The following is a 23,548-nucleotide window of genomic DNA, read 5'->3' on the forward strand; positions in this document are numbered from 1 at the left end:
ATCTCCTTGTCCTGGTGTCCCTGGGTGACATGCCCTCACAGACCAGTCAACCACGGCTGCAGGTGTCTTATAGAGGGTAAGAACAGGGTACCTAGATCTCCGAGAAGCTGTGGGCTAGCAGCTATGGTCACTGTTCATGACACTAACCAGCCTCTAGAATCTCACGCTGGATTAGGCCCACACTGCTCTCAAGCCAACTGTTAGATGTTGAGGAATGTTGTGAGCATCCAGCTAATCCGCTGCTGCTCTGAAGTTGGCCACAGTGGGGATATTTGCACTACAGATGCTGGCACATGCTACAGATTTGGGCTGCTCTGTTTAACCCCTACTGGAGAGCAAGCTTTCCAGCACACCAGGCTTCTGGGGCTGGGGGGGGGGGGGAGGGGGCGGAGCACCACAAAACCACAGAGCACAGAACCATAGATTAGGAGTCTCCCCTAATCTGACACAATCTATACCACCTACCTCTCCCCTTCCTCTACACTTGGCTCCTGCCAAAGGGGGCAACTTCCTCCCTACCCACTTGGCACAGAGGCCAGCATTTGCTGTGCTGAACCAGAGGTCCTGTCTTCACAAACCAGCATGCTCATCTCAAGGTCAAGCCCTCGGGTGTCTCCTCAGTAAAACAGTGAGCTGTCTCCCCAAATTCCATGCTTCTCACCTGCCCTGTTCATGCCCCACCCTCCTTCCATTAGAGTTCCTGTCAGCTTTAGAGTTTATAAACCTCCCACAAACAGTGTTTAAGTTTGCTTCGCCAAACCTCCCCAATGCTGAGCAGACTCCTGCTGCTCTTGCAAGAAAGCGGGAAGTTGAGAATGAACAAACTCAAGAATTACATTTTTATAGATCCTCATCAGAATATCTCTTTCTCCCCTTCCTGCACCTCTGATTCCAGACTGCTAGCTCAGGAGGTCCCCGACACATCTGAGCCTTGACAACCAAACCAGCTATGAGATTCTAGGCCAGAAGGCAAAAGTCCTGGCTCTGACACACTGTGAATTATGCCCGAATGTGAGGGGAGAAGGCTCAGAAATTAAATGACAGAGATTAAACTTTGATCTGGGAACAGTGAATTCATAATTCAGTATGAATCCTGCCATGTCTCAGGTGGTTCAGTCTGCCAGAACAAAATGCCATGGACTTAACCAGCAGACATTTATCTTCCTGCAACACTGGGGCTGGAAGTTTGAGATCAAAAGCCAGCATGGATCATTTCTGGAGGTACACTCCTCTGGGCTAGAGGTGGCCCTGCTCTGTCTGTATCCGCTCATAGCACACAGCAAGCTCTCTGGTCCTTTCTGACTAAGGCACTAATTCGCTGTGAAAGTCCCACCTCTTTTTTTTTTTTTCTTCTAGGAATAGATTTAGTTTTATTAAAATTCCCTTTTACTCTTGGTATATTACTTACAATTTAATTTACAGAGTAATGGAGTGGCAAAATGAACTGAAAAAAAAACAGCAAAGATTTCTGATCAACTTATAAAAATATTTTAAATGTTTTGTTTTCCAGGTGTGGGTGACTGATTTTTTTTTTTATTTTTTATTTTTTGAGGATATCATTTTCTGCATTTAATGGAAGACAAGCACGAAGAAATTGTTCTGAGAACACACAATCGCTGAGCTTATACTAGATCAATTTCATTCCTAAATCCTATTTTCTTTTTTTGTTTAATTTTATTTTATTACATATTTTCTTTATCTACATTTCAAATGCTATCCCGAAAGTTCCCTATACCCTCCCTCCCGGCCCCGCCCTGCTCCCCTACCCACCCATTCCCACTTCTTGGCCCTGGCGTTTCCCTGTACTGTGGCATATAAAGTTTGCAAGACCTAGGGGCCTCTCTTCCCAATGAGGCTGACTAGGCCATCTTCTGCTTCATATGCAGCTAGAGACACGAGCTCTGGGGATACTGGTTAGTTCATATTGTTGTTCCACCTATAGGGTTGCAGGCCCCTTCAGCTCTTTGGGTGCTTTCTCTAGCTCCTCCATTGGGCCCTGTGTTCCATCCTATAGATGACTGTGAGCATCCACTTCTGTATTTGCCAGGCACTGACATAGCCTCATATGAGACAGCTATACTAGGGTTCCTTCAGCAAAATCTTGCTGGCATATGCAATAGTGTCTGGGTTTGGTGGCTGATTATGGGATGGATCCCTGGGTGGGGTAGTCTCTGGATAGTCCATCCTTTCCTCTTAGCTCCAAACTTTGTCTCTGTAACTCCTTTCATGAGTATTTTGTTCCCTGTTCTAAGGAGGAATGAAGTATCCACATGGTCTTCCTTCTTGATTTTCTTGTGTTTTGCAAATTGTATCTTGGGTGTTCTATGTTCCTGGGCTAATATCCACTTATCAGTGAGTGCATATCTAGTGACTTCTTTTGTGATTGGGTTACCTTACTCAGGATGATATCCTCCAGATACATCCATTTGCCCAAGAATTTCATAAATTCATTGTTTTTAATAGCTGAGTAGTACTCCATTGTGTAAATGTACCACATTTTCTGTATCCATTCCTCTGTTGAGGGACATCTGGGTTCTTTCCAACTTCTAGCTAGTCCCACCTCTTGACTTCATGAGCACACCCACGTACGTCCCAAAGACTCATCTGTCTCAAATACCATCATACTTGAGCGTTAGGATTTTCATGTATGAATGGGACTGGGGGCAAATCCAGTCCCCAGCACCCAGAACAAACAATCTCCTCTTAAATATTTTTGGGGAAGGTCGGAAGCTTTGTGGCAATGAAAGCCCTGAAAAAACTTGTAACTTCAGTATCAAGTGGAAGCACTTAACCTCTCATATCAGGGGTCACTTATCAATCTGAAAGTATACGAAAGCTACTAAGACATTAAAAAAAAAAGTCAGACTAGAGTGGGCGTGTTAAGAGACTCTGGCTTTGAAGTCATGGGGTGGTTTATTGGCATCAAAGCCACCTTCTAGACCAGCAGTTCTCAATCTGTGGGTTGTGACCCCTTTGGCAAACCTCTATCCCCCCAAATATTTATATTACGATTCATAACAGTAGCAAAATTACAATTATGAAGTAGCCACAAAAAATAATTTTATGGTTGGGGGTCTCCAAAACATGAAGAACTGTATCGAAGGCTATATTAAGAAGGTTGAGAACTACTGCTCTAGACAAAGCCTTCTGAGGAAGCCTTTAGAAGTTCTGTGGCATGCCAACGTAAGATCTTGACATTGTGGGGACAATGACCATGGCCTGTCTGGCACTGGTTAATTTGCAGAAACACCTAGGTGCCACTTGAGAAGCTGAGGCAGGAAGATTCTAATGGGCTGGAGGCCAGAAAGGGCTACAGCGTAAGAGCATGAGGAAAAAAGAAAGGAATCTTCAGAAACTGAAAGTTCTTCACACTCTGAGAATTGAGAAGTAGTAGAAAATATCTCTCAATTTTTTTTTAATTTATTTACAGGGTCTCTACCTGGCTGTCCTGATACACTCAGAGATCAGCCTGCCTCAGCCTCTCGGGTACTGGTATTAAAGGTGTGTGCCACAACATCTGACTTCTATTTTACAGACTGGGGGAGAGAGGACATACAGGGCATCAGACAAGGGGCTGGAGAAATAAATGGCTCAGTAAAGAGCTTGAAGCCTAAGCAGGAGAACCAGATTTCGGGATCCTCGCACCCATGGACAAGTGGTGTGGAGATGCTCATCTGTAACTCTAGGGTTGGGGAGCAGGCAGCCCCACTGTGGGAGCTCAATGGCAGCCCTGGACAAAATAACAAGGTTCAGTGAGATATCCTGCCCCAAAATGCAAGGTGGGGAGTGATAGAGACATCCGAACATCAACCTTGGGCCTCCACACGTCCCACAGTCTCCAGGACTCCTGTTACTTTCACTGTCCCTTCAGCCCCCAGACCTAAATCCCCCTAAATATAAAAATCAAGTGACCCTTATAAGATAGAAAATCCCTAAAGCTAACCTATTCTATAGACACAGGCTCAGGAGAAGGGGCAGGGGGCTGCTAACAAATTGTAAGAATCTTATGGTTATGAACATTTCAGCAGGAAGAAGAAAGAAAACACGGATAATCTTCCAAAAGAATGAAACTTGTCATTCAAGGCTACTGACACATTCAGGAAGATCAAGATATCATGAAGAGAAGAGCAGAACACGGGACACATTACATTACAATTCCCCATCTCTGTTTTCCTTATTTTTTAATGTCTTTATGTGTGTGTAAATGTGTACAAACTCATGTGTAGGTCACAGGACGGCCTTGGAGTTCTTCCTCAACAGCCATCCACCTCCTTTGAAATAGAATCACTCACTTGGACCCTAGAGATCTCTTGATTCACCTAGTGATTCCCAGGGTCCATCTGTCTCCATCTTCACAGTGCTGGGATGAAACTGCATGCCACCACATCTAACCTTTCTGCATGAGTGCTGGGAGCTAACCCGGATCCTCAGGCTGGCAATGTTAGCACTTTATGGACTAAGCCGTCTCCCCAGCCCTATCACTGCTTGGCGGCAGTGGTTTTTAAGAAGAGACCACAGGGATGCGGTTCCTTATGTCCCTGTACCCTCCCTGGTATTTACATTTTTAGTGTTTGGAGCATGAAGATTGGCCTTATCTTTCCCTGGTCAGAAACTGTCTTCCCAAGTCATACTCCAAATGCCACCAAAGGGGAAAGTGATGGGGCTACTGTTTGCTTCCAGAAATAAGCCATTTGTTTTGAAAAGAAGTCATATTATCAAAAGCTGAACCTAGCAAGCCAACCCATATCTAATTCAGGAAAGAAATTATCACAGACAGATTCAATATTTCCAAAGCACTTGACTAAGGCCAAGGCTCAAACATGAAAAGAATTCTTCTGCAGGCTCTGGTCCTTTCTGAATTTGTGAGCTTATGTGAAGACCTCCTGAGAGTCATCAAGCAATTGGAAAATGGTCATGAGCAACAGTCATTACCACTGCCAAAGACAAACTGGATCTCAACCTCCCCTAGACATGTCCCAACCTTCCAAGAAGGGATTGCAAACTGTTTTACACTCAGACAATTCTTCGGCTTAAGTAGACATCAGTCTTGAGATAGGCTTATAGGCACAGAGTTCTTCTGCCCCTGGGTTTTATAATAATTCAGATAGTTTGTATATAAACAACAGGTCCTGGACCCCTGGTTAGAATTCCTGAGTTTGGAAATCTATTCTGTGGCCCTACATTAGACGAAAGAGAAAAAAGCTAGCCCATTCTACCTGCTTTTACACATTCATAGTGTATGTGTGCACACGTATAACATGTATGTTCACATGTGTGTACGGGTATACATACATGTGAAGGCCAGAGGTCAGTCAGGTGTCTTCCCCAATTGCTCTCTACATTGTTTGTTTTTGTTTGTTTAGAGACAAGGTCTCTAAAAGATGGCTAAGATCAGGGGGCCGGTGAGTTCCAGAGATTCACCTGTCTCACTTTCTCACCTCCAAGTGCTGGGATGAGAACTCACCTCCTCGGTCTCTATGCATCCTTTATTTAATGCTCATGCCCAGCTAGCACACTGCTGTACATAAACAGGACTCAGTCAATATGGCCTGCCTCCGAGCAATATGAGAGAACAGTAGTCAGTACTAGGAGGTTCCTGGCCTAGTTATGATGACTCAAAACAGCCACGTGAGTTCACTGTGAGTGGATCAACTCATTCATTCCTCTTAGAACTCCAGCCTCTTCTAGACCAGAGACTAATTGTTCTTCTCCAACCAGCCAAGAAACCTCATGCTACCTCTGGGAGCAATTAAAACATTTTCCAAGAAGATTCTTTCAAGATCAGGCCACTTCACAGTTTAAAAGATTGGAAATCTATTAGACTTTGGTCTGTGCCTGTGAACTGTGAAGGATTGGAACTAAGTACTATTAACTATACCTAGTCATCAACTATGTCCTGCAAACAAGGGCACCCAGTTACCAGGGCACTCAGCTGGCAGGCCAGCATATGGTCAAACAGCTGTACCTTGCCTATCGCAGATAGTGAGCCATGAGTACTATTCATGTATATAGGAGCTTATATCCACCTTTTGGCTTAGTGCCTTTTATGACATCAGAAAGGCAAAGTGTAATAAGAGCAGACTTGGACTTCAAAACCCCCAGCCTGAAGCAGCTACTCCCCAGCATCACTGCAGCAAAGGCTCTCAAGGCTTGACCTTGACAATTCCAATTTCAAGCCTGGCTTGGCTGCAGGGCACACAGTGGGCAGAACTAACCGTGGTAGCTATGGTGCTCAAAATGGCTTAGCATGTGTCACTAAGCAAACCAATGTGTGTCTCAATCTTCTTCAGCAGCTCAGACACGTTTCCTCTAAAAGAAAAAAAGCATGCATTGACAAATGCCAGATTACAGTAATAACTGTATATAGATGTCGTTTCATTGTTGATGCTTTATTTTATGTAATGCAAAATAAGGTAATTATGTCAGATTTAATTGCCTTTCAATGGAGAGGAGTGAAACCCCAAGAATAGTGCTTCATCCACCATGAAATAGCTACTTAGAGCTTTGAAACAGCCAACAAATTAAAATTAAAATTAATGAGATGTGACTGTAAGTTTTACATTTTAGGATCCTAAATAGATGAGAATAACATTGCAAATTCCATTTTTTCCGTCATCTGTAGCGAAATCCGGGCTCTTTCTCTTTTGATTACCGTGAAGAGCTGGAGCGCACATAAGCCATCAGCTGAGTGGAAGGGAGTGCTGTGCACGGAGAGTTCCTGGAATGCTTGATGGTTATATATAATTTATCAAGTTACAACTTTGCTAGAATGTTCAAGTCAGCATTGGAAGAGAACACAGAAAGCCTTCACACCAAACCCACCTAAAACATCCTGTGTGGTTCGGGGCAAACCTCCAAACACCTTTTGGCTGTTGGCTCTCCAAGGCAGAGGTGACTGCAGTGGCTTCCTTGGGTCACAAATGCCATTAATAATAGCAGGGCTGTTCAATTTATCTGTTTTAATTTGTAATCCAAGGATAACATACAGACTTTAAGAGGTGCACAGAGATTCTATGAACCTTCTGGGGCTCAGAGGGTAAACCTGCTTACCATCAAGCCTGATTACCTGAGTTTTGTCCCTGGGACCCGCATGGTGGACAGAGAGAGCCAAGTTGCCCTCTTATGTCCACATGCACACATAAAAACATACATACATGCACACCAAATAAAAACATAAAATAGCAATGCAGCCTTCCCTTCTATTGCTGAAACCTGATCTCCTGTCCCCTTAGCAACCAATTGTGGACAATTACTTTTGAATTCCTTTGGCAATGAAGAACATGTATAACTAAGGGATATACGATTTCTTTTTCTTTTATACCCAGTGCCTAAAACTGTGTCTGAGGCGTAACAGGTATGGCAAAAGTACTTGTTTAATGAATGCAATCAACGTTCCTCTATGCACTTCCTACATCATGCTGACACTCATGTATGTCCCAGGAAAGCCCACAGCAATGCATGCATACGTTATACTGAAATGCCTTGTTCTTTTTCTAAAAATTTTATTTAGGTTGGATATGCGTGCAGAAAAGGACATGAACCAAACCTGCAGATTTCACTTAAGTTTCACAAAGTGAGAACTCACCTAGGCAATATCCACTTTAAGGAACACAGCATGAATAATATGCTCTTAGCTTGGTAGCATCTGCATAGTAGGCCATCTTAATCAGTACTATTCATTGTTATGCCTGACTGCCTTTAAACAGCTACATTATTTTCCATCATTTTTACATTGTCATAAATCATGGAGCCCAGTCCCAGCCAAGTGATGCTTTTCCACATTTTCACTATAAGTAAGAGTTGAACAAATAACCTCCGGCCTTCTCATCATTCTCCACCTATCAGTAAGATAAGCTCTTTCAAATGGAGTTGAAGAATCAAAGACTATGTGCATTCCTTGCCCGGGCCCATGTCAGAAACTTGATTGTTAAAATCATTATGACCCCAGAGTATCTTTAGCAGATAAACTACACTCTCATCTCAAGCACACTAATCTCCCCAGTACGTTGGGTCCTTGGCAAAGGATGCAGCCACGACATTCACAACCTACATCTGAATCCTGCAGGCTGGGAAGGAAACGCTTATCATGACCCACGATATCCAGATCTAAGCCGAAGTCCTTCACTCACCATAGCACAGAGCAACGGCAATGTGCTCCTCACTCCTGCTCTGGAGGAAGCTAAGGCCCTGCAGCAGAGCCTCTGAAACCAGGCAGACGAATGCACCCACTGCAAAGAGAACCTAGGTCTTGAGCAACAGCATCAGCACCTGCAAGATGTGAGGCTGCATCTCATCACCCAGTGTTAAGCCGTCCATTCCCCACCAGAGAGAACAGGGCAGGGGAAGCCAATTCACAAAAGAATGAGGCGCCGGGCTTGCACTTGAAGACTTCAGAAGGTGGCATCCTCATCGGACACAAATCCATTTCTGACAAAACTACTCTTTTCCAATGTCTACGCCATTCTCCTGATCCTCCTTGGAAACTATGCCCTCCATTCATCCCTCAGTGCTTTGTCAAACAGTGACAGCAGTTCTTAGGCCTGCCTGGGACGTGGCAGCAGCAGCCCTATCTATTAATTCTGTGATGGGAACCATGTCTCCGTCACTGTGCTATGAACCACAGACCCAGGACCCCTAGGCAGAGGCCTGCCACCATGTGAGAAGTCCATGGCCAAACCATGGACGGCACCCTCATCCACTCTACAGTCTCAAAAACACTTCCTTCTAGAATCTCTGAAACAGGAAGCTATTTTGGTAGCACCTTCCTGTTTCAGTGGGAAGGAACCTGAGAGGTAGGAAGGTAGAGGGCTTTATTTATCCATGGATGTCTTTCATTTTTGCAGTGTTGAGGCAGAATAAAGGGTTTCACACACATAAGACAAGTGGTCCACCACTGAACAACAACCCCCAACTGCTGGGTCTTTCCATTGTTTTGTTTGAACAATGTAGCCCAAGCTAACCTCATGTAGCCCAAGCTAGCCTCAAACTCAGCATGTCACTGTGGCTGGCTTTGAACCTCTGGTCCTTTTGCCTCTGTCTTATGTATACCATTGCCCCTGGTCTCTGGATCTTATTTATAACTCTACCTGGAAAGTAAGTGAAGAATAGGTGTGTTCTTCTTGGGATGCAGATCGGATAAAGACATTTTTCTCTCACCTTGAGAATAAAGAAAAAAGTAGCTAGGAAGCTCACAAATTGAACTAACTCCTCATCACTCCAGGGATCAAGGATCTTTGTGGCAGAGGGGGGCAGAAAGAATAAAAGGGCCAAAGGAGAGGAAAGACTGGAAGAGCCAAAGGTGGTAGGTAAAATGAAAGAGTGTTTTTCCAGACACAACAGAGCATGCGCACATATGAACACACACAGAGGGTGACAGCATGTATAAGACCTGTACAACAGATGGGGGGGTGATAGTTACGCAACCTCACTACCAGCTGAGCAGTTATTAGCAGGTGGTAGCTACTGGCAGAGGAAGAGTCAGTTTTGTTTAATGTGACTCCTGCTTGGCTGACCACATGTCAGGGCAGGCCCCGATCCCAAGACTGGCAGGGCAATATAAATGGGCTCCCCGGAGACAGGGGAAAAACGGTTTCCTCAAGGAACATGGGAAGATATGGGATGAGATGCTGAGAGGGGAGTAAGGAGAGGAGCTGAGGAGAGTGAATATGTTCACAATACATGGCATGAAATTCTCAAAGGACTCATTTTTAATTTTAATTTTTAATATATTTGAACGTCACCTTCTATCTGCTACCAGCAGTGTGGCTCTGGAAGAGTCCCTTATGCCTTTAGACTCTCTTTCATCTCTAACATGACAGTGTTGCCCAAGAAGTGGCATTGCCAAGAATCCAGTTCTCAGGACTTTTATGTCCCATACCCAAGGGGGACAGAACTCTGAGGTCTTATGAATTTGGTTCCTTAGCTGGTCTCCCGCAGGAACACCCGGTGTCTTAGTTACTTTGCTACCACTGAGAAAAGATACCATGACCAAGGCAATGTGTTGAGATAGAGTTTATTTGGTCTATGGTTCCATGGAGGCAGTGAAGGCATGGTGGTAAGAACAGAAGCTGGGAGCGTGCAGGAAGTAGAGAGAACAAACTGGGACTGTGACAAGGCTTTGAAACCTCACAGCCCACCCCCATTGGTGTATTTATTCCAGCAAGGTCACACCTAATCCTACCCAAATAGCACCCCTAAGCAGGGACCAAGATCAAGTATTCAAATATCCAAGACCATGAGGGAAAAAAATCTCTCAATCTCGCAGTCTCTCAGCCTCTCTCTCCCTCTCCCTCTCTCTATCTATCTCTGCTTTTCCTGTCTCTCTTTCTGTGTGTGTGTGTGTGTCTCTGTCTCTCAGTCTCTTTCTCTCTCTCACTTGTTTTTTGTTTGTTTGTTTGTTTGTTGTGGGTTTGGTTGAGATAGGATTTTTCTTTGTGGCCTCGGCTGTCCTGGAATTCACTCTGTAGACCAGGTTGGCCTCGAACTCAGTGTTGGCATTTTCCATTCAACACACCATACCTGGGATACGAGGGTCACATGGTTCACAGGACACAGAGTACCCTGAAGATAAAGCTACCACAGCGTATTTCTTGATACCTTGACTGAGTCCGAAACAATCTGATTTCCAGAGGGAACTCATCTCCACTGCAAACTCCTTCCCTCACACTGCCTGCCAGGACAGAGAGCCTAAGATCTTTAGAGGAGGTGACCAGGGGTCCACCTGCCCCCTGCTGTGAATAATCAGAGTTGTACTGGGCTTGAAAATGGGACAGAAGATGGCTTGACCAGCAGAAGGTGCTAACAATTCTGACACCATTTGAACCCCCGGGAGGGGCTGTATGAAGGCTCCAAGGGCAGAAACACAAAGCCCACTTGTCTCTTGCTGGGATGGTGGCTGCCAGCAATTCAGTCACTGGATGGGGCCTGTCAGCCTGGGCTCAGGGAAGGACATTGGACATCACTTGGAAAAACACAATGAATTCATGCAGTTATGGGCTGCTTTCTCAGACCCATTTCTGCCTCCAAACAAACTCACCGAAGCACTTCTTAAGGCTTCCTCTCAAAACACATTAATCCCAAAGCAAGTTGGGGCGAATTATAAACCAAGGTTAAAACATCCTGAAAGAACTCTCCAGATCCTTTAATGCCTACAGAGAGAAAGCCCATTGTTGGTGGCTTTATCTCTCCTATAAGGGGGAAAGTACATTTCCCTCTATTGTTAAGAAAATGGTGCTTTCTGAGACAAAGTCTCATTCTGAGTAGCCCAGGCTGGCCTCCAACTAATGGCCAGCCCTCTGCTTCGGCCTCTTGAAGGATGAGATTCCAGGCGTATATCAACACAGCCAACTCTCTACTGAAATACTAAGTACTACTTAACCTCAGAAATACAGGCAAAGGGTCAAGTTCATTAAAAGTAATTTCAAAGCACTAGATCATCCCTTTATCTACCTATCTTTTTTTTCTTTCTTTCTTTCTTTTTTAAGATAGGAGCTCTCTGTGTAGTTCAGGCAGGTCTTAAACTCATGATCTTCCTGCCTCTGCCTCCCCAGTGCTAGGAATATAGGCATTTGTTACCCACATCCAGTTTTTTTGGGTTTTTTTTTTTTTTCGTTCTTTGAATATACTGAAAATCCTTTATAAGTACAGGACTATGGTTGTTATGTTATTACATTGAGTATTTCTAGAAATAAAGCTAACAGTTGAAAAACGTTTGCTTTATAAGAAAATCTGATACTGAGAGACTGAATTTCTTACCCTCGACGCCTCTCCTTTGTCTCTCAAAATTCATCATGGGAAACAAGACGTTCATTTAAAATCTCAGCCACTATGGAGGCAGAATCACACTTAGGACCTGAACAGAAATTCTGGTGTCTGAGGAACAGGTCCTAACCTATCCCCGAGGCTGGCCTAACTTCTCCATCCCCCTGCCTCAGCTTTCCCACAGCCCACAAGCTAACAGATGCTGCTTGTCAGTACCCACCCTGGTTCCCTCCAATCTCTCGCCCTTTCTCTGAGTATACCCATCGTACAGCATCTATATTCTGACAGGAAAACAAGGCAACTCCTTTTGTGGTACCAGAGGCAGGGGTTTTTCCACATCTCCTCACTTTCCATAGACCACACCTTTCTTTCCCAACTTCTGTTCAACACAGCACCCATCCAGTGACTCAGCCCTGCCCCCCAAGTCTAATCAGTGTCACCAGCTTCTTCTTTCCAATCCAATCCAGTCATGCACCTCCATAAATAATGAAGAAATTCTCCATTTTTTAAATGTGTTGAGATTTGCTGTCTGCTCACTCACTAAAATGTGAAGGTTTGAGGTCAGCATCTCTTGAGTTTCTCGCAGTCTACCCCAGCCCCAGGAGTGCTACCTGGCTCACAGTTAGCATCCAGTGACTATGCAAAGGCATAGGCAACTCTGTGTGCATAAGTTACCTAACTCTGCCTGGTCTACCCACTCCTCAGAGAATATGCATAAGCATGCTTCCCACAAGATGCATGGTAGTAGGAAAAGGAACATCTGATCAGTGGTGCTAATGCACTTTATAATCACAGGACTATGTAAACACCAGGATAGGAAAGGAACTGAAATCGTCAATGCTGTGACAAGGGCTTGACATGCAGAGGTGTGAGCAGGATGGCAGGGCTTCTGAAGAAGGGGCCTGAGAAGCGACGCTCTGAGTTATCTGAAGGAAGACAGGATAACCAGAGAGAACTGGATTTATTTTAACATCCAGGAAGCACATTCCACAAGAGGGAGGTGTAAGTGCCAAGGTCCTGAGTCAAACTGAGCTTGCAGAGTTCAAAAAACAGAAATGACGCCAGCACAGCTGGAGGGGAAAGGGAGGCAAAAGGGTGGAAAGAAGATGGATCTCCACGCACAGGGCCACAACCAAGAGGTCCTATGTCAACAACCACTCCTGGAATACATGGAGGACTTTTGGAGGGAGGAGACATGTTGGAATCTTACCTGGCTGTGTAAGGATTAGAGAAGGGGGGAAAGAGCAAGGAGTTAGAAGGCTGCCAAGCAGGCTTGTAGGGCAAAGGAAAGCATTGCACACACTAGGAAGCGGTGGTCTGAGCTTGACCTTGGAGGAAGGACAAAACTTGGTTATAGGACAAATGTGGGCTGACTCACGATGTGCAGAGATGCAGAACTGGGGGAGGTGCTGGGATATGAGTTGGTGTGTATCTTAGGGTTTTCCTGCTGTGAACAGATACCATGACCAAGGCAACTCTTATAAGGACAACATTTGACTGGGGTTGGCTTATAGGGTCAGAGATTCAGTCCATTATTATCAAGGTGAGAACATTGCAGCATCCAGGCAGTCATGGTGCAGGAGAAGCTTGGAGTTCTACATCTTCATCTGAAGGCTGCTAGCAGAATACTGACTTCTAGGCTGCTAGGACTAGGATATTATAGCCCACGACCACAGTGACACACCTACTCCAACAAGGCCACACCTCCTGATAGTGCACTACCTGGGCCAGCCAAACATATACAAACCATCACAGTGTGTTAAGCATCAATTGTCTATCACAAAACCTAAGAGAACTGCCTGCTGTAAGCAGGATAGGATGGAGAGATGTCAAGAAGAGGCTCACAGGGGTCTAAATCTGGAGGTAAACAGATGCCTGTCAAAGGAGATTGAATGAGATCACTGGTTATCAGGAAGGTAAAGAAGGCACCAGAGCCTGCTGGGGATGGCCAACTCTCAGATGAATCAAGAGGGCAGGGAGGACAAAGGTGAAGACACGGGGGTGTGGGGTTATAAAAAGATGGGATGAGAAGGGATGGACAAGAAAACACTTCCTGGAGTCACCCCGGGGGGTTCAGAGCTTTCCTGGTATGTAGAAGGTTCAAGCCCCAACCCTGCATGGTGGTGGATGTCTGCCACCTCAGCATTAGGGCAGCAGGAGGAGGAGAAACCTGAATTTTAAGGTCATCCTCAGCTATACAGTGTTTCATTCAGGCCAGCCTGCTTTACAGGAGACCCCATCTCAAAAGTGTGTGTGTGTGTGTGTGTGTGTGTGTGTGTTTTAAATCTGTCAAAACCAAACAGAACAAAATCCACATGGGAAGAAAGTGATTCCTATTTCCAACCCTCTTCCTAACTACAGCTGATCTAGCTTCAGCACCCAGTCTCCACTCGTTAACATTCAGTGGTAACGCCCTTATCCCTCCTGCCAATGGTGCCACACTCACAAACCCACACAGAGAGAGGTGACAATGTGCCCAAGCCCCAAGTGAGGCCAACCTGGGAGACCCCCTGCCTTCTGATGGGGATGCACTCCAAAACTCTCAGTGCACCCCTGAAGCTTCAGACAGTAACAACCCCGCCCCCCCCCCCACCATGCTAAGCTCTTCCTATACATGCAGAGTGAAGATAAGGTTTCACTCATGAGTTAGGCACAGTAAGCCAATAGCAACTATAATAAAAATAGAACAGAAATAGCCATATACTTGGGTAAAACTGTCAGGATTACTACTCTTGTGCTGCAGGGCCATTGATAAGCAAAAGAAAGGTCACACAAACACAGCACTTCCATTTGCCACAGTCGATGGCTCCTTAGTGACTAACAGATGGGAGGTGCATACAGCATGGACATCGGAGGCAGGGGGATGCTGCATGTCCCTCTGAGGGGGAGGGGGCAGACTAGGGTGGGGACGGGGTCACCATGCCACTCAGAACAGCATGCAATGTAAAACAAACCAACAAACAAACTGGATGAATTACTTGTTCCGTAATTTCTCACTATGTCTGTGATCACGGATAACCCAGACTGTGGAGAGCAACGTGTGGGAGGGGCTCCTCTATTCATCAATTCGGTGTGTGCAGCGGCATTACAGAACACAGCTAGCACAGCTAAAGAGACTGGAGAGATGTCCAAAGACTCAGCCAGGCAGGATGCTCAGCCTCTTTGGTAAGAAGCAAGGCAACAATGTCCCACTCAGCTCCTTCATTTCCATTCCCTATTCCTGTAACTGCGCTTTATACGGCAAACAATGGGATGGAGGAACACATCTGTCAATGTCTGTGTACGCGTTCAAAAGATAAAGAAGCCAGGCAAAGAAAGAAAATATCACATTTTTAAAAAGGCGTGTTAAAGGCTATTGGCCATTGGGGCACTGGCCATAAAGGTATCTCACAGTTAATGATCTCCAACATGACAAGAATCAAAAAGCACAAACAACTGGAGCCCAGGAGACTAAGTACAGAGTAAGGAAGTTTGGGCTGGGGGTGGGACGGTGGGGGCTCAGATGAGATCCTAGAGCCTGTTTGCTTCCCCTGGAAAAGGCAACAGTTTCTCACTGCTCTGCCCCGGTAGTCAGTTACAGGATGCCTTGAGAGCCATATTGGCTGAGAAACCTTTAAAACAGGAACCCCATACACAGATACATTTTTAAAACATAAATTTAAAAATTACTGTATGGAGCCCAATACATGGGAACATCAATATGTATTCTTTTAGGAACAAAACATTCTTTTTCAAAGAAAAGACAACGCTCAGAAGCATGCATTTGGCATATCTACGGAACTTTAATTTTTTTTTTATTTTATGTGTATGAGTGTTTGCCTGCATGTATGTATGTATGTGTACCACATGTATGTCTGGTGCCCGTGGCAGTCAGAAACAGGCCTTGGACCCACTAGAACTGAAGTTACAGATATTGGTGAGCCACCATGAAAGGTTCTAGGAACTAAACACTGGTCCTCTCCTAGAGCCATAAGGACTCTTGGCCCCTGAGCCATCTCTCTAGGCCTCTTGTGGCTCTCCTTAAAGCCTGGCTTCACAGGTGGCATCTGGAATTGTCCTGCTGACCCACTGCCATGTCACACTTAACACCTAGGCAAGTTCCCACGTACACCCACAAAGCATGAGGATGGATAAGGGGCCAAGGATTTTTTTTCAGTATCACTATGAAAAGCTTTTGAATCTCGTGAGCCTCTGAAAACATCTCCCCAGACCCCTTCACGTCCCTGGACCATAGAGAAATAGGATCCAGAACAGCACTTCTTTGGAAAGAGTATAAAACAGCAACCCCCACAAATCCTCTGAGCCACATTAATTCTCTGAGCCCTTTTCTCTCAGCCTCAGTATTAAAACATGAACACACTAAGGACAGGAACTTCCTCGAGTGAATGCTACTGTGTAATACCTAACTTCATCATAGGCAGTGACACAGTTGACACATGTTAATTCTATGTTTCTCAGATGGCTCCACACGAATCAGTTGTGTGAGCCTCAGGCAAGGACTCAATTTGCACTCACATCCAGAGACTGGTAGACTCGAGGAGAACGCTCCCTCTGGATTTTCTAAGTGGCCAGCATTGACTTCAATTGAGTTAGGCCAGAAGCCATGGTTGGATTAGTAGAACCTGAGGCATTCCCACCAACAGACACTTTCAGATCCTATCTGAAATTACCGCTATGTGCATGAATCAAGGTGACTCATCAATAAGTCACAATAATTATAACTATCGTTGCTACACTATTATTTAATATATTGATAAAAGATAAGGTATCCGAAAATGAGAAACGAACTGACGAGTATTTCAGTACAATGAGCCTCACTTCCAGTCCCCTGGACTCAGTAATTTCATCCAGTGGACGAGATCTGAGGGCTTCGCCAGATTACCAAAGGGTTTCCTGTAATCCTGAAGCCAAGAACCCCTGGAGTGAAGCAATCCACTGTGCCTCTCTAGGTACTAACTTCCTTTCTCTGAAAGAAACCGGAGACACTGGGTGGTGTGGTGCAGTAGACAGAGCGATTTCCTAGCATGCAGGAATCCTTGGGTTTAATCCCCAGCACCGCCATGGACCAGGTGAAGTTCCGTGCTATAATCCTAGCACTTGAGGCGGAGAAAGAAAAGTTCAAGGTTAGACTGGACCACAAGAGTCTAGAAAAAGGAAATCAGAGGTGGGTGTGGTGGTATCCACCTATCATCCCACCATTCAGGAGGCACAGGTAAGAGGAGCCTAAATTCAAAGCCAGCCAGGGCTATTCATCTCATTTTTTTTTTTAAAAAAAGAGGGCTGGAATGGGGGTTCAGGGACTAAAGGGGTGCATAATTCTTTCGGAGGACCAGAGCCCAGCTCCCAGTATCCACATCAGGCAGCTCACAACCACCTGTAACTCCAACTCATACCTATGCACCACACACATATAAACATGATTACAAATAATAAAAAATATATCCTTAAAAAAAAAAAAAAAAAAAAAAAAGACTAACAGGACCAGTCACAGTGAAATTCCCTCCCTGATGTCATACCCCAGCCTGAGGAATTCTGGGCCCACTGTGAGGCAGGATGGCTGGAGCAGGACACAGGCTGAAAGTACCAGAAAGACCCAGAGTCTGGCATAGGTCTTAAATTGGCCCTTGAGGATCTGTCCTACAAAGCCCGATGCCTGAGGCTAACTGGGGCAACCCAAGGACAAGGACACTGTGGAAGGGCTGACTGAGAAAGCCAGCGTCTCCCTCCCAAGGTTTCCCATCACACTATAGCTATAGATACCGGAAATCCCAACATGCATCAGTGAACAGCTCTGCAAACAGGCCACAAAGAATATAATCTTTGTTCTGGATACCAATGGCTGGTGTGGAAGCCGACTTAGAAATATACTTAAGCCAAGTGTCAGGGGCTAAGGCAGGAGAATGGGAAGTTAGCTCCAGGCCTGCCTGGGTTACAACGGGGAGACCCTGACTTAGAGAGAGACAGATTGAGAATGGTTGATTTAAAAGTTAAAGAGGGACAAGCATGTTTAGCACAGCTATGTGCTTAAAGTTCAAATATTAGTATTTTACATCTCTGTGCACTTAAACAGCAAAAAGGGAAAATACCAGGCCTGGTTCTATAGTTCCGTAAATTCAGTTACTTGGAATGTTGAGGTGAGAAGATTACAAATTCAAGGGTTGCCTTGGCTACTAAGGGAGTTCAAGGCTAGTGTGGCCAACCTAGCAAAACTCAATAATGAAAATTAAAGAGGCTGTATCTGGGGATACAGATCAATGCCAGAACACCTGCCTAACACTCACAAGGCCCTGCAGTCAGTCACCAGTACTGCCAATAAGGAAAACAGAAAAAGAAAAGTGAAGGGAAATATTCAGAGAATAACTATTTATTCTTAAGTACTTAGCACTCAGCTCTAAGCACCTCTTCCTGGAGTACTGATGTTTAGTATTAAACTACTTACTCGAGCCGGGCAGTGGTGGTGCACACCTTTAATCCCAGCACTTGGGAGGCAGAGGCAGGTGGATTTCTGAGTTCGAGGCCAGCCTGGTCTACAGAGTGAGTTCCAGAACAGCCAGGGCTACACAGAGAAACCCTGTCTCAATAAAACAAAAACAAACAAACAAAAAAAGTACTTACTTGAAAGAATTAAGTCTATCAACCCCCTTTCTGGATAACACAGATGTACACAGTGACCGTTTAGGTTCACTTAATGCTAGAAGGTGGACTAGCTAGTACTGTATCTGAGAACTAAGGACTCCTAGACACTTTCAGTCCCTTTTGAAAAACAACCAAGGGGAAAGCAAACACAGAAGGAGACAGAGGGGACAGTTACCTTCCCTAAGTGCAGATCACAGTCACACCTTCATAGCAGACCTGCCATGAGTGGCCGCCTCCCATGCAGCCCTGAGTCACCAAGCGCCCCATAGCTTCCTTCATCATCAGCCCTCAGAAATGACAAGTCCCACCATCAATACACCCAGTGGTATCCAAACAGTTCAGACTCTTAACTTCTTCCAATAGGACCCACGTTGGGACAAGTGGGGTGTCAAAGTTTAACTGGAAGAAAATCGCTTTACATCTCTAGAACAGTTCCGATAGCCTGCTTTACAAGGGCACCCCAGCATCGAGGGTGCACACAACAGAACACACTTACAGAGGAGGCCCCCCCCTTGCCCATAGCAGACATGTTCCAAGTACATGCTCTGCACAAATGCTTCTGAGAGGTTTAACTGATATTTAATCGGCATTGTCAAAAATGGAACAGCTAGTAATAAAATAGAATAATGTATGGAAACATAAGTCGTACGAATGCGTTCCTGTTCTCTCTCTCTCTCATATCCCATATCATATCCGGGCCTCCGTTGACTATTGAAAACTGTAACTGCAGAGGACAGAACTGTAAGGAGGATTACTGTTTACCTGGCCAAACCCTCTTACTGGCAGAAATAAAAACCCACAACCTTCACTTGCCAGAATCTTCCCCTGGAGAGACATAAGCAAACATCTACCCCCCTTTATAGAACAAACCAAAGTACAATTCCATCAAAAGTCACACTTGGGAGAGCCAATGACGAGTTCTCTGGGCTTCCTTACTGAGCACGAGAAGAGCAGGTGACCCCAAAGCAACCTCAACACTAGAAAGTCTCACCCCAGCGTGGATGACCGACTCCCCCTCCCGATAAATACCCTTGCACCCTTTACGTATGTGCAATTAGGGAAGAACTAATACCCTTAGTCATGCTGGGAATGGTGGTTACATGACTTTAATCTCAGCGCTCAGGAGGCAGGTTTGAACACAGGAGTTTGAGGCCAGCCTGGTCTACAAAAGTGAGTTCCAGGATAGCTAAGGCTACCCAGAGAAGCCCTGTCTCAAAAACAAAACAAAACAAAACAAAACACCCACAAACCACTAGTCAGAAGGGGTCAGAGGGAAGGGCTGGGGTCCCAGAAGAGAAACCAGTGACCTTCCTTAACTAAGCCTTCCTACATTAACAGTCAATAAAGCTGATTTGCTTCTGGCCAGTAGCCCCAGCTGTTCTGCTGAAGAGGCTAGCAGTCTATAGCACCCGGTAGGGGAGGGGGAATAAGGCAAGAAAGAAAGTAAGGTATGATCAAGAGATTGCAGTGAAAAGCTGCAGAGGTGAAGGAAGAAAGCAGAAGGCAGAACTGAACCCCAAGGAAAAAAGGCTGGGGTGTGGGATGCAGTGTATGTGTGGGGGGAAGGGGTGTCCTGTAGATGGGGGTACAAGCACAGGAGAGTGAAGTCCCACAGAAGTGACTTTCCATAGAATACCTAACCACAGAGATGAGTGGACTGTCTACAGTGAAGAGTTCACAGAAGGGGGAGGGACTTCAGTGTGGGGACTCTGACAACTGGACCCTGCAGCCAGGTACATCTGCTTCCAAATGCAAGAGCACAGAACCCGCCCCCTCCCACGAACACTCATCCCTGACGTCAGCGCATATTCTGTGCTTCAGCATCCATACCTACCAGGATCTGCTGTGTCTAGTGAAGTAACTGCCCCAGATTACACCCTGGAACAACTCTGCTAAGCTCTGTCCCCTAGAAACACTATCCGAACACTTTCAGTGCCCACTGATAAATAACCAAAAACCTGACTCCAAAACACGGGAATACTGGAAACATTCTTACTCCCGTGCCTATGGTTACATACAGCAAACCCATCGGAAACATACTTGTTGGGAACAACTTTTAACCCAGGTAAAGTTAGAAATGACCCTTTTATAATTAGTGGTTAGTTACTGCTAAGCATATTTTAGTCATTAATTAGTACTCTATAATGTTTAAATAAATTAATTTCCTCTTGTGGTACAGAAGATGGAAGCCAGGGCTTTAGGCATGCTCTATGATTGTCACACCCAACCCTTCATCCATTTTACAGTATTTCACTTACACAATGACCAGCTACTTACTAGCAGGTATCTAGTCAAGTTACTTATCAAGGCTAAGTCAAGACCTACTGATCTGGGACTGAAGAAATGTCACCTTTCCATGTAACCCACAGCCATGTGGAGGAGCAAAAATTCTAAAAGTAAAGACAAATTAAAAAAAAAAAGGTTGAGAATTATGCATATATATATGTGTGTGTGTGTGTGTGTATATATACATATTTGCAAATGTACATATGCAGGCTTTCAATCTGCATCACATTATAATATACTAAAGACTGAAGGCGGTGTCTGAGTCCCGGTTACATAGGCACATAGGACTTCATGTCTGTCACGGCAGACTGATAATTTCAGGCAGTGTTCCTGTGGGTCCAGGACTTGAAGGAAAAGAGGTGCGCTGACAGGAGTGAAGTAAGGGGTTGCATTTCAAACGCGCCAAGTGAGTGGACCTGAGAGAAAGTGATAAAATTCCCACACAACACACTTGTTTATTCCAGAGGCTCCATTTAAAGTCTAATTCTCCTGGCAATCGTCCGGCTAAAGGTGAGTGCTTCCTCCCTGACCTGGCTCAATGAAAAGTGAAAGTGGAAAGTTTTTCCACCTGGGTCCAACCCCTCAACGCCAAGGTTTCAGATCCAAACCTAGAGGCCAGAGTTCAGCAATGACGGAGCGCTAGGGTACTGCGAACACAAACGCCACCCGCTTGCGCGGAACCTACCCTCTTCCTGCCCCTGGGGGGAAGCTGTGTCACACCTCTCCAACCACGCCAGTAGGTCAGATGGGTGTCCTCACAAACAGCCCCAGGACCCCCTTGCCCTCCTTCCCACGCCTCACACTTCCTGCCTCTTCCATCACCTCTACTGGCAACTTCGGCTTCCCATTTTGTCTTTGACTGCGATCCGGACTGCAGTCCCAGGGAGGGAGGGAGAGAGGGAAAGGGACTCTGGAGCTTCCAAGTGGGATCTGGGGAAGGGCACTCGCAAAGCGCACCGTCCCACGTGCGGCCCTCGCTGGCCACCAACGGCAGTGGGGACCTGGCGCGTTCCCACAGTGTGCGCCACTAGAGTTGGGGTTCGGATAGGGGAGGATCAGAGTCCCCAAGCCTAAAAGCACTTTTACACCAGAGCGGGCTAGACTCCCGGGGTGCAGCAGCGGGACCGAGTGGCCGAGTGTGCGCGAGCTCCGCGGGGCCAAAGTGGACTCCCGGGCGCTCGGGCGAGGGTGGGGCGGGGCAAGCACTCACCAACCCCATACTTCTGCCTCTTGGTAGGGATCCAACGGGCCATGGCGACGACCTCGCCCCGCGGCGCTAGCGGCTACAGACACTCGTGCTCGGAGCGCTGCTGCGCCGGCCGGACTCCTCCGCCATGTTCCGGCAAAACTTGGACGACTTTGGCGCGCCGGCCGCGTCTACGCCGTCCCGCCTCGCTCGCGCCCGGGGCCCCGCACGCACGCCCGCTCGCCCGCGGTCACCTGCTGGGACCGGCGGCCGTGCAGCCCCGCGCGCCCTCCCCGGCGCCGCCCGGGCTCCTCCCGCTGGCCGCGCCCTCTGCGCCCCGGGGCCGCCCGCCTCCCCCGCCGGCTCCGCCTCGCCCGGCTGGAGCCGCAGCCCGGAGCCGCCCGCCCGGTCCTCCCAGCGTCGGCTCTGCGATTGCCCAGCGCTCCCGGGCTGCTGCGCCGCCGAGCGCGGAGGAGGAGCTGGTGAGAGTCACCGGTCGCCTCCGGACGCTCAGTAAATATTTGTTGAATGAATGAGCCGTGAGCTCCCGCCTTCGCCTCCGGGAGCGTCTGCTGCAGCCCCGAGAGAGCCGGAAGCCGAGCTTCAAGGTCCGCAGAGAACTGGTGCAAGGGACACGGGCGCTTCAGAAGTAGACGTATCCAATCTAGAAGACCCTCCGTTAGGACACTGTTGACAAAGCGCTAATCCGGAAACCCCAAACTCAGGGATTTATTTCTCCTCAGTTGCAGCAACACAAACTTTCACACTAAGGGAAGAAGTTCGCTCCAAAAGGTTCCCCTTTCCAACTGACCCCCTGCCCAGAAGGCATCCTTGTGGGGAGGACCCCAGAACATCTACCACCACCACCACCACCCCACCCCCCAACTCCCACCACTGTCCTTTTTCAGCCTGGGACTGAGGACTCCAAAAGGCAGTTGTGCGTTAAACTACACAGGGGTGCGCTTGGCGCCCTCTGCCGGCGGGGAGACGCGCTTCCATCTTGGAGAGACCTCCAGAATGAAAAAGCTACTTAGTAGTAAGGACACCTCACACTTAGAAGTAAAATTTCAGACTAACCAGCCAACCAGTTAGCTTCGCCATCTGAAAAATACCTCTTGCGGGAAATTGTGTTGTTCTTGGAGTCTGTGGAGGCTTTCTTGCCGGTTTGGAACCTGACAAGAACAGAACATGTAATTAAAACACACAGTAATAGACAGTAATGCTTGATTAGAGATGAGTGAACTCTGATGACTTTTTGCAAACCATGCCTGAATATATATATATATATATTAGTCTTGGTTTTCCTCCTGAGAAAGTAAGTTCTGAACTTAAAGTCCTGGTTGAAAGAAACAATAGGTACTTATGACCGTGCTTCAGCCATCTTTCTTAAAGTGGTTCAGTCGCATCTCTTTTTTTTTAATGCCAGTTTTTATTCTTGATAGTTGAGATCTTAAAGTTGAGTATGATTACATAATGTGTCATTTATCTCCTTTGTGATTTAAAGTTACATGTTCATTGTATACTTAATACTGAATATTTAGAAAAATAAAATCACCAAAAATTCTAAGCAATAGGGAAGCAATCAACCAAACTACAAACTGAGCTACTGTACTAAGCAGTTCTCAAAAGAAGAAATTAAAAATGGCTAAGGAAACACTCTAAAAAAAGAAAGAAAAAAGT

The 23,548-nt window shown here is 46.2% G+C and overlaps 1 protein-coding gene across 1 annotated transcript in view; it reads right to left on the reverse strand.

The window, feature by feature from the left end:
* The window catches only part of Dock5 (dedicator of cytokinesis 5), a 181,645-nt gene extending 159,472 nt beyond the window's left edge, over window positions 1-22,173 (reverse strand). The window contains exon 1 of the mRNA NM_177780.3: window positions 21,893-22,173. Within this exon, the coding sequence (NP_808448.2) occupies window positions 21,893-21,935 (43 nt within the window). The 5' untranslated portion in view covers window positions 21,936-22,173. The remainder of the gene's footprint in view (window positions 1-21,892) is intronic.
* Between the last annotated feature and the right edge of the window lie 1,375 nt (window positions 22,174-23,548).

The sequence above is a fragment of the Mus musculus genome, chromosome 14 (assembly GCF_000001635.26).
Source record: "Mus musculus strain C57BL/6J chromosome 14, GRCm38.p6 C57BL/6J".
Lineage (NCBI taxonomy): Eukaryota > Metazoa > Chordata > Mammalia > Rodentia > Muridae > Mus > Mus musculus.